The following is a 26,171-nucleotide window of genomic DNA, read 5'->3' as shown; positions in this document are numbered from 1 at the left end:
GCATGCAGACCAGCCTCCCGAGATGATTTCAGGCTTGGTTTTCATTTCCGTTTGGAACTTTCACCTCTTCCCTCTATGCAGTCATCATCTTGTGATTCAGAATTCTTCGCAGCTTGATAAGCCTAGGAAAACGAGTTTTCTCACGAGCCAAGCAATTTTTTCACCTTTTATTGTAGATGAGAATTACTTCAAAGACCTTACAGAGGAAGGAGTATATTTAGTGGTTTTCCCACCTGCATGAAATTACGGATGTTGGAAGCACTCACGTTGACCTACTATTACAAATCTTGACGCAAACGAAAGGGAAAACATGTTAGTGGAACACAGGAGGCTGCCTTCCCCCTTGCCTTGCAGTTATGAGTATGGTCTAGTGAGCTTTGTTATTGTTAATATGATTCTCCCCCCCCCATTTCTCTCATACTTCTTGGGCTTATCTTTCTGAAGAAGGTTTTAAAAATAGCTTGCATGCTTATTTTTAGCTCGTCTGGGAGGAATTAGTGCAACAGTGCTCTGCTTTGGCAGTATCCAAACCACTTAAAGTTCGCAAGACATTTGCAGGCTTATGTTACTGCTTCTCACTTATTAGGATACAGAAGGGAAATAAATGAGTTCGAGACTCCAGATATTTTAGAGAACGCAGAAGTGAGATGGTTTTCTATGCTCTTTTCGTCTTATAGTGGGCGTTTACTGAAAGCCTGGAAATATCACACTGTCATTCTTAGGACTGCAAAGGCATTTCCTGTAATTTGAGAGTTCCTTAATAGCTAAAGATTAAAGGAGTCTCCAAATAGGTATTGAGAAAAGCGAGTGGGGATGATTTTAATATCTTAAACCCTTTAGACCCCTTGAGGCACAGATTGGGGTCGGGGGAGCAGAAGCAGAGGGGTCTGCCAGTAGAGAGAAAATCATAGAAGTTCATTGTAATGCTTAGCGCTGAAAAGAAAATGAATGTAAAAGAAGCAAGGATGAGTTCAGAAGTTCCAAGAAGACAGAAAAAGAAAAGATGGTTGATTATTTATGTGTTTCTCTGCACTTGGAAAACTTTGGTAATGCCAGGAGACAACTTAGAGAGCGAGGCATGCATGGGAAGGTTTTTAAAATTATTTTTCAGATTAAAAACAATACAACCCTTTGCTGTTAATGGCACTGAGGACTGCTGGGCATTGCATTGGAAGAGAAAAACCAAAAAGGAAGCTGGGCAATGTGGCACAGGCCTATCTCTAATCCCAGCTGGAATCCTGGAATTTCAGGTAGAAGGCACAATGATTTGGCTGGGCTAAACACCAAAGCCTTGTTTAAAGAAAAAATCCTTTCTAAAATAATTACAATTGTTACATCTATCTCAATAAACACATATCTTTGTTAGACAATCTTGAGGGGATTTTAAATAAATGCTTAATTTTTGAGAATTTCATATTGGAATATTGAATTTACACCACTCCCCAAACTTCTACTGTTCACCTATTCCTTTTCAAATTAATGACCTTTTCTTAATTGTTGTTTTATACAACACACATGCACACACACGTGCACACACACACACACACACACACACACACCAATAAAAAATCAATACACAAACCTAGTGAATCCATTTGGTAATGTTCAGATGTACTTGTGCTTAGGGCTGAGCACCTTGACTGGTTACCTTATCAGAGGGCTCATTCCCTGGATGCGTTCATTCTTAGCAGGTATTGATTGCCTATAGCTCTCATCTGAGGGTAGGGCCTTGAGAAATTAATCTATCCTACCATGTGCCTATTGCTTAGGCAGCCATATTGTTGAGGTTTCTTGGCTGCAGCTTCCTGCCACATACCGAAGACTCTGTCTTGCAGCAAACATTCTTAGTTCTATGACTCTTAGAGTTTTTCCATTTCCTTGAGTTTCACTGAATCTTGAATAGATGGGTCACGTTGGAAATGGATCATTTTGGCTTGGGCACACAGTGAGCACTGATTCTCTGCATTTCATTAGTTGTGGATCTCTGTAGTCCTCTTTCAAAAAGCAAAAAGAGTTTTGATGAGTGAGAGGTACTCTTATCTGATTGTATAAAGATTGGCTTTTATAATAAATTCCATGAATTTCAACTTGAGCATAATCATGCCTGAACAGAAATGGTGAAGAAAATGAAAATATTTGCAAGTCACATGTGTCTACTAGGTGCCAGTCTGGGTGTCCCTGAGGTATGCTACTATTGTGTCCTCAGTTTACCTTGGAAATTAGAACTTTGTTATCAGTACTATTGTCATGTCAGTCCCTCAGCCAGGTGGATCCAGCCTCTGTTACTCAACCTCTGGTCTTCCTTCCAATCCATAAAGGGAACAAAATACTTATTTTGTAGAATCATTAAAAGAAATTGGTCACATTAGTTTTGGTCACATTAATAATCTTGTAGCTTAGGGTTCTTCTGTTCTCCACATCTTAGCTTATAATTCATTTCCTCTAATATTATATTTATATCTTTCATGATGTGGCCAAAATCTACCACTGCATCCTACTTTTTATGCTTCTGTTGATACAATATTCTTTTATGGCTAAAATGATGATTATCATCCCTTAAATCTGTCAATACTGGTGCTTGTGAAGGGATGATTGTGCTACAGACATAGGGGGAATTCTCATGTTTAATTAGACATTTGAATGCTCACAAGAGGGGTATATGAGTACAGGAGAATGGAGAAGCTCTCCAGCAGGCTGACTTCCCTAGAAAATGTCTTCTCAAGATGATGGACTATATATATATATAAGCTAAAATAAAGCCTTTTCTCACTCCCAAAGTTGTTCTTTGGTCAGTGGCATATCATACTAATAGAGAGCAAATTTGGACATTTGATTACAACGCGAGAGAGTTTGGCTCCCAGCAGTCTGTTGATTGTATATTTTTTCATATCTCCCTAGGAAAAGCCACACACAGTTTTGAGGTACATACATGACTTGCCAGCATTTCATCTCATTTATACATGTCTCTTCAGTGTTGACTGATATTTTCACTGTTCATAGGATTTTCATATATATATACATATATATATATATGAAACTACATAAATATGAATATATATACTTTTGCTGCCTATGATGTTGTTGTTGTTGTTGTTGTTATATACAAGAAAATATCTCTCTAACCCAAATGGTTGCAGCTTTTTCTCCAGTCCACCTACTTTAGGGTTTTTCAATTTCAGGTTTTGTAATTAAATCTCTAATACATTTGAGCTGGTTTTTTTAGTACCATGTTGGGGGAAAAGGTCCAAATTTCTCTCTTTGTTTCTTCTTTATGGGGATATCTACTTTTTCCATTACCAATACCTGAAAAGATTGTCTTTTCTAAATTTGTGTTCTCAGGAACTTTGTTGAGAGTTAACTAAAGGTAAATGGATGGATTTTTTAAAACGTGGTTCTGTTTACTGCTATGTCTATTTTTACAGCAGCATTGTGCCATTTTGATTATAAGCTTTTTGTAAGATTTTTCTTTTGGAATGAGCTTTCTTCTCTTCACTATAGATTGATTTGATTGTGAAGAGTCTTTTGTTGGTGCTCTGTATGAATTTTAAGATTGATTTTCTATGCTGGTAAAAAATAACATTCGGATTATTGTAGGGTTGCATTGAATCTTTAAATAGTATGGGGCAGTATGGACATTTAAGAAGTATTGATACTTTCCAAGGATACAGGATTGGATTTTTAAAGGGAAGTGTGATAGGATATTTTATCCTCTTATATAGCATTGTTTTTACTTAATAATAACCTGCTATCATCCTATATAATAGGAATATCTTTTATTGATAACATTCATTATACTTTACTTATATTAAAGGTTGTATATTTGAATGTGGATGTAAGAAAACTCTTGCATATAATTTATTGAATAGTTATCCATTCTTTAAACCTGACACTTTGATTGCTGTTCAAATCTGTCCACAGTGATGTGATGTTAGAGAAAGAATGGAAGGCAGAAAAGGCTAAGTTAAAGAAAATGTTTGCTTTCTTTCCTTCTGTTTCTTGTTTTGTATGGATCAGCCCTGTTTTCTTTTTTCTATCGAAGCAATAAATATACAGCATCCAAACAGTTTAGTAATTCAGCTCCTTCCCCCGGCTTCTTCAAGAAGAATGTGGTAGCTACCTCCTGGGTGTTACTTGGTGTTTCTGTTTGTCTCTTCTATTCTGAAATACTTGTCTGACAAGTCTGCATCAGCTGCATATATTAAAATAACTTCTGTGTTTCCTATCTCCTGATCACTGGAGACTAACTGATAAAAATGATAATTTGTTTTTAGCTAGTTTTGTTGTTTCAATCAGATCATCATACCATGCGTGGTTTAAGTATTATTAGTCTTTCAAAATTAGTATGGAAGGAATGGCTTTATTATGGTATTATGTTATATAATATATATATATATATAGTATATATATATATATATATATATATATATATATATATATATATATATTTGATCTTCTGCCTGGACTTAACTTTCCTGCTCACTCTGTCTGGACTCCTTTTTTCCAGCATAGTCCTCCATCTGCCTACTTAGCTCCTTTTTTTCTTCCCTGGCCTCACGCAAGACTATTCCCTCTCGTATCCCTCTGTGCTTTTCTAAATTATATCCTTATACTCATATATACATAATAGACACATTAAAATCCGAGATCCACATATAAGCATATAAGGAAAAAGTTCAGTTTGTCTTTTTAAACCTGATTTGTTTAGCATGAGGATTTCTAGTTGTATAATATTTTTTTTACAGATACAATGATGTCATATTTTCATGACCAAATAAAATTCCATTGTGAATACATAACCTACTTTATCTATTCCTCTGTTGGCGAACGTCTAGCTGTTTTTCACGGTCCATTAATAACGCAAATGTACAGTCGTCTTTGTGGTGGGACTTCGAGTCCTTTGAGAGAACATTCACAGGAAAGATTGTGTCAGCACCGATGGATCAGAGTTATAGCTGCACCCTGCCACCCTCATCAGCTTAAGAAGCTCTCCTAGACTTTTAAGGACCTCAACTCAGGCCAAATAGGGGTTTGTGATTTGATGATGAAAGAGAATTCAGAATTATCTGGTATAGTGAATCACAGCATGAAGGATCAAAGGAAGATAATCAGAAAAAGGAAGGCATACTCAAGTGTGGTACAAAATTTTCCAAGGAGAGCAAGCTATTACGTAAGCATTAGTCATATATACCATTCTGGTGGCTCCATCTCAAAAATTGCTAAAAAAACAAAAACAAAAACAAAAACAAAAGCAAAACAAAAAAATAACCACCCTTTTCTCCTTTTTGTCTCTTTTTCTGGTAAGAGAGACATGTCAGGGGGCTCCAGAGACTCATCAGCTGAAATTATAATCTGGTAACGTGAAGGCACGTGAAGGCAGACACCATCGTGTTTGCATCAGGGGTTAAGTGAGATTCCTTGTGACAGTTTAGAAAATTATAGGTTCACAGTGGGGAAGCGAAGGGACCACAAACAGGTGTTAATTGTGCAGGAGTTCCAGGTGAAAAGGCTTCAGTGAGACTAAAGTGGGAGCCTTCTCTCTCTCTCTCTCTCTCTCTCTCTCTCTCTCTCTCTCTCTCTCTCTCTCTCTCTCTCTCTCTCTCTCTCTTCCCACAGCCCCCAAGTGTCTTCTGCTTTTTCTCTCCTGGCTCACTCATAGCAGGACTGTGTGGCTTGGGTTTTTGAGAAACCTCAGTGCTGATTTCCAGAGTGGTTCCACCAATTCACACGTCAGAAGTGGTTACAGCTTCCTCTTTTGCCAACATGCACATGCTTACCAGCAGGAGCTGCTATCTGTATTTTGTTTTCTTCTTTTTCTTTTTTTTCTTCTCCTTCCTTCCTTCCTTCCTTCCTTCCTTCCTTCCTTCCTTCCTTCCTTCCTTCCTTCCTTCCCTCCTTTCCTTCCTCTCTTTTCTTTCTATTTTGGTGTTTAAAATACATTTTTAATTAAAAATAGTACAATTTGTTCTGGGATGCATAGTTACTGACAAATGCATAACCACCATTTTATTTTCTAACCTTCATTGCAAGCAAGATATAAAACAAGGGGAGACAGGCATGGTGGGGCACACTCTCAATCCTAGCACCTAGGAGTCAGAGGCAGGAGAATCTCTGTTTTTGAGACCACTCTGGTCTACAGATGGGACAGCCAGGGATACATAGGAAAATCCAGTCTTGGAAATCCTAAACAACAACAAACCCAAAACCAAACCAAACTAAAACAATGAACGAAATGATATAGCATAACTCCATTGCTTTCTAAAGATCCAGTAACCAATTCTGTGTAGTCAATCATTCCTCCCTGTCCCTCAGGCTATATGACTGAATGATTTGGCCTCTCCCATTAGAGCTTTGCTATTTCTGAAGTTATATATTTTGAGTCACAGTCTTTTCAATCTGGTTCTTTTACTTACCATTATTCATTTGAAACTTCTTTCTAAGTTGTATGCATAAATAGTTCATTCTTTTTAATGTGTTTTAATTGCAATCCGATTATATAATTTTCTCCCTTCCCCTTCCCTTTCCTTCTTTCAGCCCCTTTCTGCTGTTCTCCCTAATACCCTCCCATGACCCACTCTCTCAAGTTCATGGCTTCCTTTTCTTTTAATTTAGTGTTAAGTCCATATATACGTGCATGCATCTATATTTAGGCACAATTATGTAGAAACACAACCTTCTCAGTTATTTTCATCGTTTTTTCTTTCTTTCTTTAGACAGCATCTCACTCCGTATCTCTGGATGGCCTAGGTGTGCACCACCATGTTGGCTCATTTGTTTTCTTGATGGTAGCCATTCTGCTGGGGTGAAATAAAATCTTAAATCAGTTTCACTTTGTTGTTACCTAAAAGATGAGGATTTTAAATACTTTAAACATGTTATTAGCCATTAGTTTTGTATGTTTTGAGAAATAGCTGACCAGTTCATTGATCCACTTATTGATTGGAAGAATTGAGTTTCACTTTAAGTTTTCAATATATATATCATATTGTCTTATGGGCATGTCTATTCAGTATCTGACTGGTTGATAATAGTGGTAGGAGCTTCCAGACCAATGTATGTGGTATAAAGCCTGGACAGGAGGCCTGGCCTGTACAGAAAGATGTGTAAAGCAAGCCAGACGAGCAAAGCTAGGAACCAGAGTTCTACCATAGTTGCTGTTTTAATTCCTGGATTCACTTTTCTGCCTTGAGTTCATGCCTTTCCTTCCCTCAGTGATGGATTGTGATCGGGAAATGTAAGCCAAGTAAATTATTATTATTTTTTACATGTTGATTTTGGTTGGTGTTTTTATCAATAGAAAGCAAAATGGGATGTTGGAGTCTCTACATGTCTGTTTTCTGTTGGTACCATGCTGTCTTTGTGTCTATAGTTTTGTAGTATAATACCCTGGAACTGTTCTTTCTTTTGGGAACTACTTTGGTTATTTAGGGCCTTTATATTTCCTAATAAACTTTAAATTATTAGGATATGTTTCCTAATGTTTTTATTATTTGTTTATAGAACATTGATGGCCAGGCTGTGTAGATTTATTTATATCCTGAAACTTCATTGACATTATTATTAGGTCTAAGATTTTATTTACATAGTAATCCAAAATTTCTACATGTTCATTTTAAAAAAAATTGTTTGCTGTTGGGCTTATTCCTCTGTTTTACATTTGAGTTCCAACGGATTTTACTCTACTTGATCATTCTACTTAAAAGTCTTTCCATTAAATTTTCTCATTGGGTTATTGAGGTGTTCTTTAGTTACATATTCGCTTAAGCTTGAGTTCTCATTATTTCTCTTTATTCATTTCTGATTTTAAAGTTTGAATTTTCTTTGCCATTTTGTTCAGCCATATATTTTATTTTCTTGGACAGCACTCATCTATTTATCATCATATTGAAGAAGCTCATTGAACTGTTTGTGCCTTCTTTAAACTCCTTGAATTCTTTGAAAACAATATTTATTGTCCATGGAAATAGCCAGTGTTCATCTAGGTAATTTTCACGAAAGAATGTTCCTATAGGACTAATGGATATAATGATATTCTGTTATCGTCATTCATAATTTTGTTTTTACAATTTCACTTATATTCATATGAGCTTTCTTTATCTGAGTTTCTGATGTAAGAATCTCGCTTGCGGGTTGGGGATTTAGCTCAGTGGTAGAGCGCAAGGCCCTGGGTTCAGTCCCCAGCTCCGGAAAAAAAAAAAAAAGAAAAAAAAAAGAAAAGAATCTCACTTGCTTTAGATTGAACCAGTGAATGAGATTTGTGGCTGGATCTAGGCCAAGAAAAGCTGGAACATTATCTGATTAGACCAGGAAAAGACATCTGAACTATATCTCTAGAGCTACACTTTAGGGTGAGGAAAGGGAATGGAGTAGAGGGAGGATTAGAAGAGGGAGGGACATAATTACTGACAAAGGTGCATTGTGAACAAAGCAGGCAGGTTTGCAGGCATCAGCCAGAGCTAAGCCTATAGACGAAGAGATGGAGACAGGCAGAGAAAGAAACGGGGGAGGACCGGAGCCATTTTCCAGGCAAAGGAGAGTCAGAAACAAAACTGACTTGAAGACTATGTTTACATGGTTACTATGTTAGTGGGACAACTAAAGCAGCTGGTAAATAAGCAGAATTCAAGGTCCATGAATTTGGAGATAGGCCTGCCTAAGTGGTTTATTTGTTGTGTCAGATGCCTTGTTTATTCAATATTATTTGAAAGAAGATTAAATTTGGAATTTCATAAGAACAATAAAAAATAGATAATAGATGTAAATAAGTTCCTTATTGATCATTGACAAAGGTACAGTGAATGAACTCTCAACATGCATAGGGTTATTGATACCTTATATTTTTTCCCTAGATTTGAACCTCTGATCTAAGTATATAAAACTATTTGATCATGCTTATAATCCTTTAATATTCTCTTTTCACTTTCTTTTTAATACTACAGTCTCCACTGTTTGCTCGTTACTGTAGAAGGGGAACAAGTTTGTTAATATTTCTGGTTTTATTACTACCAAACTCCTTACTTATGAGCTGATAATTATATTAAGAAAGGTTTAATTATTAGTGTGCACAGAAACCTTTTAAAGAGGTCTCACTCTTCTGTTTTTCAACTCGCCATATTCTGACATTTCCACAGGGTCATTGTGACATTTTCTCAATGGCTCCACGCTTTCACCTCACCGAGAGTTAAAAAGATTTGATTAAAATCTCTCTCTTTATAAGGAAACAAATTAATAGATGTGGAATGTTAGTGATGTTTCTTAAATGTGTGTATGTTGGCTTCTCTATTGGCAAAATAAAAATGTGTTTTGAGACTCAGTTTTATCACAGTAGCTTTATTTTTACTGTGTACTTTAAAGCATATGCTGTGTATCTCCACAGTAAACTACTTTTTTTTATGATTGTTAAATATAAACTGTTTTTCTGAGTTTTCTTTGAGGGTTGAGTAAATATCTCTCTAGCAAAGAAACCAAACAACCAATCAAACAAACAAACAAAATAAAATGAAAGACTCCAACCAACCAAACAACAACGTCAACAACAACATAACAGCAATAACAAAACAAAACCAGAAGTTGTTTACTGTGTGTGACCAACTTTTATTAGAACAATATAGTCTATGCATGCTTACTTTGATATGTGACAAAAGTAAGAAACTACATTTTCTGAAACAAACATTTTTCCATCTTAATAATATTCAGTGGTCATGTGCCCAATATGACAATAGAAAGATATTTGATTGCACAGTGAGTTTCTAGTGTGGGATTAATTTACTGCCATCTGCTTCAAACCCTTTTCCACATGTACTCTGGTTAAAATCTTTGATTTTAACCTCATTATAAGGTTAGGCCCCTGCTGCTTTTGTCAAAATCTGGGCTAAAGCATTTCAGGAAGGGAAAAACAAGACTAGAAAACAAATGTATACTTTTTAGCTTTTTCTTGTTTCATTCCTGATTTGATGAATAGAAAAAAAAATTAACATCTGCTCTATTCAATAGTTGCAGTTTCACATTGAAACATTTAGTCTTTTTATTTTTAAGCAATTTGTTTGACAATAAATAGTCCAGTAAGGGCACCAGTGGAAGGGGAAGCTCTTGGTCCTACCAAGGCTGGACCCCCAGTGAACCGGATTCTTGTGGGGAGGGAGGTAATGGGGGGAGGATTGGGAGGGGAACACCCATAGAGAAGGGAAGGGGGAGGGGTTAGGGGGATGTTGGCATGGAAACTAGGAAAGGGAATAACATTTCAAATGTAAATAAGAAATACCCAATTTAATAAAGATGGGGAAAACAAGAAAACAAGAACAACAACAACAAAAAAGCAATTTGCTTTGAAAGATAATATCTATTACATGGTTAAAACTCTTCATGTAAACACCCTTGTAACAAACACTGCTAAGAGCCGGCTCAATAACAAAGACATATGCTGATGAATTAAGTGTTCTATAAGCCTGTAAGTGCTTTAAAAGTCAATTCTGTTTTTGAACTTACTGGGCTGTTCCAAACTAAAGAGTGGAATTTTGAATTCCTGGTAGCTCTTTATCGTACAAGTTTTTTTTTTTTAAGAAAAAAACGTAAAATATTACTTTTTCTTTATGCTCTTATGCATTTTTAGATATTTGTTTTCTTTTGATTAATTAATTAATTAATATATATTTTAAATTTTCCCCTCTTCGGGTTCCTCCTTGCAGAGTTCTCCCATTTTCCCTTCCCTTCACTTCTGAGACTGCAGCCTCCACACCCTGTATCTCGCCCCCCTATCCCTAGAACCTCAAGTCTGTATTGGGTTAGGCGCATCCTCGTCTCACTGATTCTAGATATGGCAGCCCTCTGATATATTTGTGTTGAGAGTCTTGGACTAGCCCGTGTATACTCTTTGGTTGGTGGCTCAGTCTCTGGGAGCTCCCAGGGTTCCAGGTTAGCTCACACTGTTGGTTTTCCTGTGGCGTTCTGTTTGACGACCTTTGATCCTTTCCCTAACTCTTCCATAGGGGTCCCCAACCTCCATCCAATGTTTGTCTGTGGGTGTCTGTATCTGTCTCAGTCAGGTGTTAGGTAGAGCCTCTCAGAGGGCTACTAGGCTAGGTTCCTATCAGTAAGAACAACATAGCATCATTAATAGTATGAGGGATTGGTACCCACCCATACGACAGGTCTCAAAATGAACTAATCACTGGTCGGCCATTCCTTCGGTCTCTGGTCTATCTTTGCCCCTACATTCCTTTTAGACGGGGTCAAAAGTTTCGTAGGTGGGTTGGTGTACCAATCCCTCCACTGGGGATCCTGTCTGGAGGAGGTCTCTTCAGATTCCATATCCCCCATTGTTGGGCGTATTGGCTAAGGTCACTTGCATTCACTACTGGAGCCTCCCTCATCCCATGTCTCTGGGATTTTCTAGAGAATCCAACCCCCCACCCCCACCACAGGTAGCTGTATATTTCCATTCAGTCTTCTGGTCCTCTGGGACTCTCTGCTGTTTCACTCATGCCTGCCCCTGCTCCTTTATTCTCCTTGCCCTTCTCTCTCCCATCTAGGTGGATGGAACTAGAAAATATCATCCTGAGCGAGGTAGCCTAAACCAAAAAGGACATGTATGATATGTACTCACTGATAAGTGGATAACAGCCAAAACATTCAGAAAATCCATATATAACCCACGGACTCAAAAGAAGTTAAATAAGAAGGAAGGCCCAAGTGAGGATGCTTCAGACACACGTTAGAAGGGGGAACAAAATAGTCATGGGAGGCAGCAAGTCTTAGTCTACTTTTTTGTTTGTTTGGTTTTTAATTTAATTTTTTACTTATTCATGTTACATCCTACTCACTGCCCCTTCCAGGTCACCCCCTCCCATAATCCTTCACCCCTCCTAACTCCCCTTCTCCGATGAGCAGGCACTGCAACCCCCATGCCCCAGTATATCTCTCACTCTGGTCCTTCAAGTCTCTCCTAGGGTTCCTCTCCCACTTCGGCCAGACAAGGCAGCCCAGCTGGAAGAATATATCCCACGTGCAGGCGACAGCTTTTGTGATAGCTCCCATTCCAACTGTTCAGGACCCACATAAAGGTCAAGCTTCATATCTGCAACATATGTGCAGGGAAGCCTAGGTCCAGCATCCGGATGCTCTTCGGTCAGTGGTTCAGACTCTGAAAGTCTCAAGAGTCCTGGTTAGTTGACTCCCTGTTGGTCTTCATGTGGAGTTCCTATTCTCTTATGGGCTACAATCCTTTCTCCTATTCTTCCATAACAGTCCCCAACCTCCAGCTACTGTTTGGCTGTTGTGGGTGTCTGTAACTAAGTCAGTACAGCAACTCTTATTCTTAAATTCTTTATTTTGGAATTTTTTCTTCTTCCTTCTCCTCTCAAAGCTCTCTCCCTCAATCTCTATGGCAGCCCCCCCCCCCATCTACATAACTCATTGAAGTTATTACTGAGTCTGCTCATCGACCATATTAGAAAAATGGACTAATGTGTCCTTAATACAAGTCTCCTCCTAATCCATGTGCTTAACATTATGGATATGTGCTTATCCATTATGACTAACATTTTATATCATTCACACCGAAAGTAATCGTATGTCAAATATTTTACGTATAACAAAGCTTTATTTTGCTTCATTCGAAGTAATTCTATATGACATCAAAACTAAAACACACAGTCTTCTATCAGCTAAGGTTTACCTGAGAAATATGGGTAGGGAAGTCCATAAATCTTATGAATAGTAATTCTAGATCTAATAAAAGCTATGATGTTCAAAGAGCAATACATTTTCTGCTTGAATTCCTCTTATTTTATTTCCACACTTAGAAAACAGTGATGTTTAATTTTTTAGTCATTCAGGGTTTATACCAAACCTAGTTTGTACATACTAATTCTTCATGATTAAAATATGGTCATTGGAGGACTTTTAAAAAGCGTGAAAAGTGTGTTAAATTATTTTCTCTACAACCTCTCAATAAGGAATGAAATAATAGGTGTAAGTTAGTATTTATTAGTGTATTTCATTTCACATTTCTAATAACATTTCTAACAACATTGATTGTTCTGGAATAATCAGAGAGCTTGTGAATACACATCACTCTGAAGACATCCTCCACTCATTGTACTTAACACCTTGTTTGAAGGAGTCTGCTCATTATGGCATTGAAAGGGAATTACAGTTAATTCACTTCTTGGATGTGAGCAGAACTTTTATTTCTTAAGCAGTCTTTTGTGATTTTCTCAATTGGAAATTGATTCTACATGTTGCAAAACTCTTTGCAGAATGAGCATCAATGATAGTTTCTAACATGGTCTTGAGTAGCTTGGCATGGCTAGGACTTTATCAGAAACAAATGAGAGAGGAAAGAGACAGGAAGAGGGAGAAAATGAAAGGAGAAATATAAGGTACCAGGAGAACTTTCTTAGTACTTTGTCTAAAGTAGTTCTGAGATCAGTTTGGATCTTAAAGATCTTGGCAAATAATTCTGAAAGACATCCTTTATTCCAGAGAAATTAAATTATTATGACTCATACCAATTTCACTCTTTACTGCAATTAGAAATTGCCAAACCTTCTTCAAGATCAAAAAATTAAACTCTGTTTGAAAAAGCCACATATAGATCTTCTAACTATAAACATACATATATTTATTACATTTAATTAGCATTACCTTACAATGCAATATTTGCTTCTCCCAAAGGTCTAAAATCTCACTACCTGATAAGCAATGTCTCCTTCTGAGTTGTTGGTTAAATGTCTCCCTACCACCACCCCAACAATGCAGGGTATTGACATTCTTATTCTAGTATCCCACAAGAATGCTAAGACTTCATCTTTGAAAACATTACATACTTCGATCACAGATCATGGGAAATCAGAGCTGGTGCTGATCCAAAAACTTTCTTCCTGCTGGCTTGCTTTCATAGGGACAGAAATTTCTGTGCAGGTAGCTAGAGAGAAAAATATATCGACAGTCTTATCCAGCTATGAACAATGCGAGCTACACTAACCACTGATATGGCAAGTGTATCAATAGTAGGAAGGGCATTGAGGTATGGAATGAATTTTCAATCTGATATTATGCCTGTTCCATAGGAGGGAACTCATATCTGGCACTGAAGGCTGACCATAGACTGGCCACAGATCCTAAGAGAAAACTATTTTACTAAATACTTGCAGTATCAAAGTGCCTTCTAAGTACTTAGCTTCATACCAAAAGTTTAGAACAGCTCACATCCCTCATCATAGTTACCTTTTTTTAAAAACATGGACAAGTGTTTAATAAGAGACCCCATCAAAGTTCAGTATCTATAAAATAAGTGACTATAGGATACTCAGGCCTTAGTGGAATGTATGTACCCTTCCCCAACAGCTTGAGAAACATGCATAAGAGGAACCAGAGGACAAGGAAGTGCTGGAAAATAGTGTCTTATTAATATGACAGGACAGCTATACTCATGAACTCAAAACAGCTATGGTTACCTGTACAAGACCAGTGCAAGATCCAGCCAAAAAACATTTTTGGCCTTGAGTTGAAAGAGGCTACCTAGCTTCATAGCTATAACCAATTGATGACTTTTGGAGAGAGAAGCCCATTTTTTTCAAGGACCTACCTGGTTGCTTATGTCCAGTGGATGGTCCTACACCCACGCTAAGTGTTCAATACCAATTAAACTTCATGGATATAAAGAAAACATAAGTAGATGTCAAGTTCATGGGGGAGAGTTAGATGGAGGTAACAGAGGGAAAGAGGTAGGTATAAGTAGTATATATGATCAAAACACATTTCAAAAGTAACTCTATACTCACCTTAATTATCATACTGAATTTCATTTGTGTATTACAGACTGGGAATACAATATCTCACTGCGTGGTTACTGAATGTTTTTCTTTAGTATGATGAATGTTTCCAATTAAATACCACTTATACACTTGCTTAATAAGCTAACAGAAAGTAACTCACACTTTTAATTGATTTCATTTTGCAGGCCTGAAAGTGCGCAAAACCATTAATTATGGTCAGTTAAATGCCTTATGCCACATTAGAGGACTAGAGAGCAGGTGAGTTACTCATGCATTACGTTCTCTGTCATAGAGAAAGGGATGCCTCTGCTTATTTACTGATAGTGTATAGTAATAAAAAAAAGTCCTAATTCTCACAGGTACCTGATTCAGTCCATGAAAAAATACAATTGGTACCCGGTGTTTATTTCTACATATTGAAAATGTGTAGTGTGTGTGTGTGTGTGTGTGTGTGTGTGTGTGTGTATGTGTGTGATATAGTTAACCAATCTACTATAAAATAAATGTAATTCATTCCAAACAGTGTTCTTTTTAATGAAAAAGAAAAGCAGTTACAAGAAGAAAGCCTTACATGGTTGAAAATACAAATATTGCATGGAATGAGCATCTGAAAAGGGTACAGGGATGTGGCCTGGAGACAGAAATGGGAACTAGTCCGGCTCAGAGTTTAGGATTCCTAAGAGGCCTGAGAATTGAACACAGAACTGTAAAATGTGTTTTGTTGCTGTTGTAGTAGCTGTTGTATTGCTGTGAGGGCCAGAATAACTCTTGGGAGTTGGGAGCTTGGTTACAGTTTTATTGGGTTAGTCCATTATCATCATGGGGCAGAAACAGACGGGGATGGTGCCAGTGCAGTAACTGAGAACTTCACATCCTAATCTTCAGGTAGCAGTTTTCTAGAAACATCGGGAATGGATATGCTTTTGAAATCTCAAAGCCCAATCACAGTGACACACTTCTTCAATAAAGACATATACCCCTTGCCCCCAACGAAGTCCATCCCTTAAACCTTCCTAAACAGTTCCACTAGCTGGAAATTGATATTGAAATATATGAGCATATAGAATCCATTCTCATTCAAACTACCACACACTCCCTGACCCCCATAAACTTATAGTCAGAGCATAATACAAAATGAATTCTGTCCAACTTCTGAAGTCCCCATAGTCTTTCCCAGTGTCATTACTGTCTCCATATTTATTCTGAGACTCAAGGCACTCTCTTAACTGCTGCTCCATGTAAAAACGAAAGCAAGAACCAAATCAAATATTTTCAATATACAGTGGCATGGATTATATACTACCAGTCCAGAAGGGAATGAGTACTATACCAAAGCAGTCATCTAGCAGGGGAAAGGATACAATCTGGAGCCATGTCTGAACTTAAAAGGCTTATTGAATGGTCCTTTCCTTCCAGATGTGCTGACTGCACCACACTTCTCTCTCTTGGGCTGATTCCACAGGTCCTCAGAACCTATGCTTTACAGTGATCACACGGATCTCGCCACGCCAACATCTTGAAGTCTCTAATGCAACCTCGACTTCACATTCCCAGATCCATGCAACGTCTTCTTTGGGCCTTCCCTGTTATGTGCCTAGTTTCAGCAGCTTTTCTTTACTGTAGGGGAAGATAACAGAAAAACCTTTCCTGTATTTTTTTTCTTGATTCTAAATCTAGAACAACAAGGGCTAAGCTGCCTAGTGATTCTGCTCACTGGCTTTGGAACCTGGCACCCTCCTTGAATTGCATTTACATAAGCTTTTTATTGTCTGCAAATTCCTTTGCTGTTTAAACATTCCTTTAATTTATTTTCATAAGTTGGAAGCTTAGCCTGTTGGGGTCTTGCTCTGAGAACACAACTCTATTCTATTCTGAGTAAGTCCTTTCTGTTTTACTCCTTGAGCACAGGACTTGACTCCAGAATTGCATTTCCTGTTGCTCTTTTTCTCTTCAAACTGTACATTTTATATTTCTTTGTGCCTGCATGTTCTTTTTCAATATAGGTCTTCATAAGAATGATCACTAGTAACTACATCTTACTGCCACTACTAGGCTGTCTTGATATCTCTGCCAATGACATTAATTTAAATCTCTTTGATTTAGCTTCAGGTAGAATTTTAGCACAAGGGCAAAGAGAAGTCACAATCTGCCAAACCATAGCAAGAATGGTCTGTAATCCACTTGCCTTCTATACTATTAGGAGTCCTTAAGTCCTGTTTAAAGTATTCAACTCCTTTTTTTTAGTCTAAAGTCTCAAAACCTTCCATACTCTTCCTAAAAATAGATTGGTCAGGCTTACCGAGCAGTATACCAGACCCTGGTACATATTTCTGTGAAAAATACTATGACCAGGGCAACTCCTAAAATCATTTAATTGGTGGCTTATTTACAGTTTTAGATGGTTAGTGCATGATCCTCATTGCAGGAAGTAGACAGGCATAGCAACACAGCAGTAGATAAGAGTTTATTTCCTGATCTGGAGGCAGAAGCCAGAGAGAGATAGAGATAGAGATAGAGATAGAGATAGAGATAGAGAGAGAGAGAGAGAGAGAGAGAGAGAGAGAGAGAGAGAGAGAGAGAGAGAGAGAGAGAGGGAGAGGGAGAGAGAGAGAGACTGGGTCTAGTTGGATTTTTGAAACCTCAAATCCAACTCCATATGCTGGCTGGTTTTTTGTGTCAACTTGATACAAGCTGATGTTATTACAGAGAAAGGAGCCTCAGTTGAGGAAATGCTACCAGGAGACCCAGCTGTAAGGCATTTTCTCAACTAGTGATCAAGCAGGGAGGATCCAGCCCATTGTGGATGGTGCTGTCCCTGGGCTGGTAGTCTTGGGTTCTATAAGAGAGCAAGCTGAGCAAGCCAGGGGAAGCAAGCCAGTAAGTAACATCCCTCCATGGCCTCTGCATCAACTCCTGCTTCCTGACCTGCTTGAGTTCCAGTCCTGACTTCCTTTGATGATGAACAGCAATGTGGAATTTTGAGCTGAATAAACTCTTTTCTCCCCAACTTGCTTCTTGATTCTGATGTTTTGTGAAGGAATAGAAACTCTAAGACACCCAGTGACATACCTTTTCCAACAATGTCACACCTACTGTAACAAGGCCAACCATATTTTTTGCTGGACAGTTCATCAACTGAGAAACAAATATTTACACATATGAACCTATGAGGATAATTCTCAGTCAAGTCACCACAACTGTAATATCTTCATCTTAATTGTGGTTTTGAAATTGTGATAGCATAGCTACCACTGTCCATGTGCTCTCCAGTCTTTCTTCAATCATGATTATCTTGACATAATGCCTTGAGTTTATAAATTTTCCCATACTTTGTAAAACCATATTTCAGACACATCTTTATAATTTTTTCTTAGCAGTATCTTAAAAATGGAAAGCAAAGATTTAAGCTTTATGGTTAACTGGTTATATACCTCTTGGTATATAACTGTTACATATACCTCTATGTTGAGAAATCATTTTAAATGATAAACTTATTGGCTAACAAAGTGTGTTCATAAGTGAGAAAGGTGATCAAATGATTTGATAGCAGGAGGATTATGTTTCCAAAATAGTTTTAAGATAAGTGTAGAGAAGATTGACTAGAGTTGTGCTAAACACAGTACCTGGGGAGGACACTGATTGAATGGCCTCTTTATTTAGATAAAGGACTTACTTAATGTTAAATTTATTAGCATCATTACCTAACATTTTTCATCAACTTATTTTGTATTTTGACATTAATATTCATTATGAAGAATCATAAATATTTTCAGCTATCTTAAATCAACCTGCTCCCATTGTTATGAAAGGGCAGTTCTCGTATTTCTTTCAATTCATCAAGAAAATGTATAAGACTTCATTATTTCAACGACAAATTCAGGTGGAAACTGTAAGAAGTCAATTGGGTTAAACTTCTCTGGGTTATTTAATTTAAAACAAAAATGTAAATTGCCTTAGGATAAGTACATAAATATAATTTATCAGTGAACATTTTATTGAGAGCTTGAGGAGAATATGGGGCACATAAAAACATTGTGTAGTATATTTTCATCTAGTATGTGTATACCATGTACCTCAAGTAGTTCACTATGATAAACCTTTTTTTTCCTCTTTTCTTTAGGCTATAGAGGGCTTTTTTTGTTTTTTTGTTTTTGTTTTTGTTTTGTTTCTTGTTGTTTTGTTTGTTTGAGTGAAAGGATGTTTCTAGGTTGGGATTTTAGGAGTCTATCAAACCTCTGTTCTCTCATTATTTTACTATGAATTGTTGGTTCAGAAACTCCCCATTTCTCTTAGTGTTCATCAGAAATTGATAGTAGGACTGTATTGCTAAAGAAACCACACAGTTTGAACCTAGGTCATGTAAAAAACAAACAAAACAAAACAAAACAAAATCAGCTTTTACTGATCTGGGAACTTCATTTTTGCTGGCTTCTTTGTATAGGCTTCAATCTAGACAGGGAAATGACATTGAGGATCTTTGATGGGAGATATTTTTAAAGGTTGAGACTAGGTACATGTCTTTCCTCCCTCTTCTTATATTTTGCTTGCTTGAGTTCAGCCATAATAGTGTTAGTGTGCTGTTCTTGGATGTGGAGGTGATATGTATTGCCTCGCGTCCTAGGCAGCATTTCCTAACTGCTTGACATGCAACCTTGCTTTCTGCCTTCTCTGTCAAGCTGCACCTACTCTAAGAATAGAAAAATCCTAGCATTGAACTCAACATCTACACTCACATAATCTTTTTTTTTTACATACCGTAAACTTGGGGAAATTATTTAAAACCCTGTAATCACTATTTTCTTATCCACTGTCTAAATAATAACTCCAATTTATAAAAACACTTATTTTTGTATTTATTTCAAAGAAATCTGCTATACTGTTTCTTTTTTTCCCCTGTGGCAGTCTTAGAGTCTATCTTTAAATGTCCCTTGTACTTTTATGTCACCAAAACCATTCACAATGGAGGTTTGGGGCTTCAGTATGTAATATGGCTATAGAGGAGATAAAAGTTAGTCATGGCAGTTATCAACATTTTAAAAATCTAAAAATATAGAATGAAAGTTTAGATTTATAGACTTCATAAAATCAGTGACAGGATTTTTTTTTTTTTGGACTTGTAATATTTAAGTTCTAAAAGTATACCTTTAAAGGCTGGGCCATGGATCCCTTTTTGTGAGTATGCTTGCTTCAATTTACCTGTTTCTTACCTTATTATAATACCTTGTATACTTCCATCGTTTAATGTCACGGTCCCCGAATATAGGAGATACAGAGGTATGAATATACTACCACAATAATTATTGTGATATAGAACACATATCATCAGTATCATAAGGAGACTTAAAAGATTTGCTCTGAGAATCATGTCTTCTCCAGGCATAGCACTTGATTATCTGTTTCACTTCTTGGTCACATTTTCAAATGTGTATACCATCAACTTTATGTTGGGAATTCCCAAGGAGTAGGTGAAGTAGATATCTGTCACACTTGTATAAGGTGATGGATAAAAGTAAATTAGGTTTTCATATTTTGGAATATACTTGTTTTAATCCACTCCAAAGATGATCTATCCAGATCACAGTCTGGAATAAATTTCGAAGAATTATAGCACAAGCTGCATGTGGACAAAAATAAATACTTGTATATTTTTGAGTCTCAAGTTTTTCATGTATGAAATGAGGATAAGAACATGTAATTCATACAGATAGGCAAGAATTAAATGATAACTGTATCTAAATTGACTAAGATAGTGCCTGACATAATAAGAAAAAAATTGCTGTTTTTAGTTGGCACACAGTATCTCTGAGGTTAAGAGAATGGACTTTCAAGTTAGTTCAACTTTAATTTCTTTCATATATCCTTCATTCTAGTTACATGATGTGGCTAATTATTAAGGTAAAAGTAAGTTATATATCAATAGGTATATATCATCATTAGTTTATAAAATATGCAATGAAACCTTACTACAGTGTATGCAATAAAACAAGGATTTAAAGGATTTAGATAGATATGTAAAATAGATGATTATTAAATGTGATTTTCAAATACACATATGTGAGACTTTGGAAATGCTTCATGGAAATATGTAGACAAATTTACTTAAAACCTGAGTAGATACTTGATCAGTATTTGTCATGCTGTGAGAAAACAATCAAAATACACAATGCATTAAATTACACTCTCATCTGGCTGTTAGAATCAAGGTAAATCAAATGAGATTTTAAATATACATGTAATTTATTTTGTGTCAAATATCAACACAATGATTTGGAAAGGTAGCATAGAAAAAATAAATAGTTTCAAATATTTTAATGTGCCACTGTTTGCATTGACAAAAAAGAAGAAAAAGACTTTTATTGAGGATTTTTATATTCATTGGCACAAAAAGAAATATTGACCGAGATGTTTGTCAATGTTTAATCTGAAAGATGGTCATTTTACCAGTTACTGAAATGAGGTGTCAAGATGAATATTTGGCATTTCAGATATTGACAACATTTTATGACAGTTTTCAGTTGAAATCCCATGAGGCAGATTTTCTGGAAACAAAGATTATTGCCCAACATTTCATAACAGTTAGCCCTGTTTTCATATATCTTTTTTGCTGGTATATTTACAGTGAAAGAATTCACTCAGGGGAGGACTTTGAAAGCAGAGAAGTTTGCCGTTTTCTACCAGAAGAGTTTGTGATTTATCAGTAAAAGAACTAATCCTCTACTCATCAAAACTATTTTAGATGATTTCAGCCACTTTCCAGAATGTGACATGCTGAGGTTTTTCACATAAATAACAATTCCTTGCTATAGACCTAAAGCAGAGTGCATGAAGTTTTCATCAATTATTGCAAACATTAAGAAAACTATAAACAATTCATATGTGTGTGTATGTGTGTTTGTGTGTATGTTTGTCTGTGTGTTTGTGTGTCTGTCTGTCTGTATTATGAATCTATGTATGTATGTATGTATGTATGTATGTATGTACATATGTGTATACAAAGGACTTGGGGATCATTTTGGAGAAATCTTACTACGCTGAGTTAAATAACAGCTTTATTCAATTGCAGAAATAAAAATCTTTGCATGAAATCAAGACACAATTAATATATGAAATTAAAACTCTTGTAAAAATGTGTGTGAATCCTTACACCCATTCTCCCTCTCTTGTTTTAGGCGGAATTCTTCCCTTTATTTGGCAGCTCATGATACATTCATCAAGCAATATCCTCAGATATTCCTCCATGAAAAAACAGTATTGCCTAAAGTTCCTCAACCGGTTGAAAAAAGGTAAAAATCCTTTTTTGGAAAGTAAAATGCCTATGTAGATGATATATTTGTGCTATTTAGGATAGGCATATATTCATTTTACATAGAGCTGCTGAGTTTCATAATGACAATGTTGGTTGAGGAGATCATCTCCTGTGACATAGGCACTTCCCTGTATTGCTTCTCTGTCCCCTGCTTCCTATTTTTATGCTAGTCTATTTTTAAATTTCATGCCATATATGCATCTATTGTATATTTAAGTGATTTTATGTATCCTTGTAAAATATAGGACTGATGAAGGAAATAAAAAACTATTATTCGTTTTGTTTTCATGAATTTGCCTCTTTCACTTAATGTGATGGTCTTCAAGTCATTTGCTTCCTTCCAAACAACCTAATGGGTTTTTTGTTTGCTTTTTTGTTTTGTTTTGCTTTGTTACTTTTTTCTTTGGACTGTGTAAAAGTATTTTGTGCATATTGGAAAATGTTTTACTCTAGTTATCTGTTGATGACCAAGTAGGCCAATTCCATGCTTGACTTTTGTGAAGAGCATTGTAATAAACATGGATGTACAAGTATTTCTGCTGTGGGCTGATATAGAGTTCTTCTGCTATACACCAAAAAGCTGTACAGCAGACTCATTCTATACTAACTAATTTGTGTTCCCTGTGGTCATTCCAAATGAGCACTAATCCTGTAGCTAAATGAAGAGCTAGGGGGAACAAAGAGGTACTTTAGTTTTTCATAAGTTTCTCATGCCTGCTTGTTCTGTAAACTAAGTCTAGACACAATGGTACATTATGAAAGGTTCCAAAATTACTCAGCCTCCTGCACTGGCCACCTGCTGACAAACTTCCCTCATTGTTATAGACGATCCTTCTGGAACCATAAGCCCATATAACCTCTTTCATCTATAAGATGCTATTGGTTTTAATATATTATTATGTCATCAATAGAAATAATAAAACACTTAACACAATAGGAAAACAAACAACATTGATTTATGTACCAATCAGCCAATAAAATCAGCTTGAAAAGTGTTGTGATTTTAAGGTGTATTTCTGATATATTTGGGAGGAAAGCCAGCTTCAGACTTAAACCATAATTTTGATAGCTATTTTCTTTCCATGGGTCTACTTCACCTTTTTTTATAGATTGGTTTCATTTTCATACTTCTTATAGTAGATTTGGACAGACTAGATTTATTAAGTTTCAGGTGAGGAAAAGAATAGTCTTTTAAAATAAATCATTCAGAAATACTTCAGAATCTTTTGTGAATTAACCATGGATTATCACTGAGCTCTAATTTGCTAGTACTAATTTGTTAGTACCACATACGTATTCATATAATGGGGAAATATTGCTGACAAACTAAACAGAAACCACTGGGATAAAGATCGGAGCACCGGGAGAATCTTTGAAGAAACAAAGTGCAAAAATTGTGGATGAATATATAAAAGGTTGTTGAACATTGCTCAAAGACACATAATTCAATAGGAGGTTGGAAAGTTTTTCTTCTTAAACCTAGGTAATGTACTGAAAGATGGTGTCTTAGTTAAGTTTCTATTGCTGTGATAAAACACCATTAAAAAGCAACTATTACATACATGGACTGACCCTGGACTCTGACCTCATAGGTAGCAATGAATATCCTAGTAAGGGCACCAGTGGAAGGGGAAGCCCTGGGTCCTGCTAAGACTGAACCCCCAGTGAACTAGATTGTTGGGGGGAGGGCAGCAATGGGGGGAGGATGGGGAGGGGAACACCCATAAGGAAGGGGAGGGGGGAGGGGGATGTTTGCCCGGAAACCGGGAAAGGGAATAACACTCGAAATGTATATAAGAAATACTCAAGTTAATAAATAAATAAATAAATAAATAAATAAATAAATTTTTAAAAAAAGCAACTATTGTATGTTTTTGACTTCTTCATTAAAGATCAAGTGTGTGTAAGAGCATGGTTTTATTTCTAGGTCTTCAATTCTATTCCATTGATCAACATGTCTGTCTTGTACCAATAGCATCCAGTTTTTATCACTCTTGCTCTGTAATAGAGCTTGAGGTCAGGGATACTGATTCCCCCAGCCATTCTTTTATTGTTAAGAATTGTTTTCTCTCTTCTGGCTTTTTTTGACCTTCCAGGTGAATTTAGGAATTACTCTTTACATGTCTTTGAAGAATTGTGTTGGGATTTTGATGGGATATTGAATCTGTAGATTGCTATTGGTAGGATGGCCATTTTTACTGTGTTAATTACACCAATCCATGAGCAAGAAAGCATCTTCAATAAATGGTGCTAGTCTATCTGGCTATCTGTACGTAGAAATATGAAAATTTGTCATCTCGCACAAAGCTCAAGTGTAAGTGGATCAAGGAACTCAACATAAAAACAGATACACTGAATCTAATAGAAGAGACAGTGGGAAAGAGCCTTGAACTCATTGGCACAGGGAGAAATTTCCTAAACAGAACTCCAGTGGATCATGCTTTAAAATCAAGAATTGATAAATGGCATCTCACGAAACTGTAAAACTTCTGTAAGGTAAAGAACACAATCAATAAGACAAATCGGCAACCTATAGATTGGGAAAAAATATTGACTAACCCTATATCCTATAGAGGGTTAGCATCCAAAATATATAAAGAACTCAAGAAGCTAACTACCAGAAACCCAAACAACCTAATCAAAAAATGGAGTATAGAACTAAACAGGGATTCTACAACAGAGGAATCTGAAAGGTTGAGAAGCACCTAAAGAAATATTTAAAGTTTTTAGTGATCAGAGAAATGCAAATCAAAACGACTCTGAGATTCCACCTTCGACCAATCAGAATAGCTAAGATCAAAATCTCATGGGACAGCACATGTTGGTGAGGATGTGGTGAAAGAGGAACACTTCCATTGCTGGTGAGATTGCAAACTGTTACAACCACTCTGGAAACCAATCGGTACTTTCCTCAGAAAATTGAAAACAGATCTACCTGAAGACCCATCAATACCACCCTTGGGCATATACCAAAAAGATGACGTGCCATGCTACAGGGGCACGTGTTCCACTATGTGTGTTTGTGATATCCAGAAGGTAGAAACAATCCAGATGTCCTACAACAGAAGAATGGATACAGGAAATGTGGTTCATTTACATGATGGAATACTACTCAGAAATTAAGAAAAAACACATCTTTGGTTTTGCAGGCAAATTGATGAAACTAGAAAATATCATCCCGAGTGAGACCCAAAAACACATGCATGGTATGTATTCACTAATAAGTGGATATTAACCAAAAAAAAATGTATGAGATACCCAAGATACAGTCTACAGAACTCAAAAAGTTCAACAAACTGAAGGGCCCAAGTGAGGATACTTAAGTCCCACTTGGGACAGAGAAGAAAACAATCACAAGTGGGGAGGGAGGGAGGAAATTCAGAGGTAAAGGGGACTGGGGGAGGAGGAAGAGGGGAACAGGGAAAGAGGAAGAGTGGAACATGATCTGATATTGGGTGGGGGGGGGGAAAGAACTGAAGCCCTGACGGCCAGCAGAAAGAATGGAAACAGGCAACCCCAAGAGGTAGGAGGTTGGGAGGACCCTCCGGAATCTACCTGATACCTGGAATGTAAGAGACTCTCAGGACTCAAAGAAGGAACCCTAGATGAAATGCCCTACAGTAGGGAGAGGGAACTTGCAGAGCCTACCTCCAGAAGAATGTCAGGGCATCAGGTAAGAGATGGGGTTCCCATCCTACAGTGAAAACTCTGACCCATAATTGTTCCTATATCAAAGAACTTCAGGGATGGAAATGGAGAGGAGCCTGAGGAAAGGTGATCCAGTGACAGACTCAAAGTGTGATCTAGCTTAAGTGGAGGCCCCAAGGCCTAACACTATTACTAAGGCTATGGAATGCTCACAAAAAGGGACCTATTATGACTGTCTTCCAAAAGGTCCAACAAGCAGCTCAAAGAGTCAGATACAGATATATGCACCTAACTAATGGTCAGAAGGTGCTGACCCCTGTGTTTGAATTACGGAAAAGCTGGAAGAAGCTGAGGAGGAGGGTGACCCTGTAGGAGGAGCAGTAATCTTAATTATCCTGGATCCTGAAGATCTCCTAGACACTGGATCACCAACCAGGCAGCAT

General features: G+C 36.9%; 1 protein-coding gene across 12 annotated transcripts in view; it reads left to right on the top strand.

The window, feature by feature from the left end:
- Positions 1–26,171, top strand: part of Cnbd1 (cyclic nucleotide binding domain containing 1) — a 373,043-nt gene that overhangs the window by 3,005 nt on the left and 343,867 nt on the right. For all 12 annotated transcript variants that reach the window (XR_010051716.1, XR_010051715.1, XR_010051717.1 and 9 more), the window contains exons 2-3: positions 14,960–15,032; positions 21,944–22,057. Coding sequence is in view for 7 of the 12 variants with exons in the window: in XM_063261273.1 (XP_063117343.1) it covers positions 14,960–15,032; positions 21,944–22,057 (187 nt within the window). In the remaining 5 variants the exon portion in view is untranslated. The remainder of the gene's footprint in view (positions 1–14,959; positions 15,033–21,943; positions 22,058–26,171) is intronic.

The sequence above is a fragment of the Rattus norvegicus genome, chromosome 5 (genome assembly GCF_036323735.1).
Source record: "Rattus norvegicus strain BN/NHsdMcwi chromosome 5, GRCr8, whole genome shotgun sequence".
NCBI lineage: Eukaryota > Metazoa > Chordata > Mammalia > Rodentia > Muridae > Rattus > Rattus norvegicus.
Note: the sequence above shows the minus strand (reverse complement) of the source record. Positions and strands in the feature narration are given on the sequence as shown.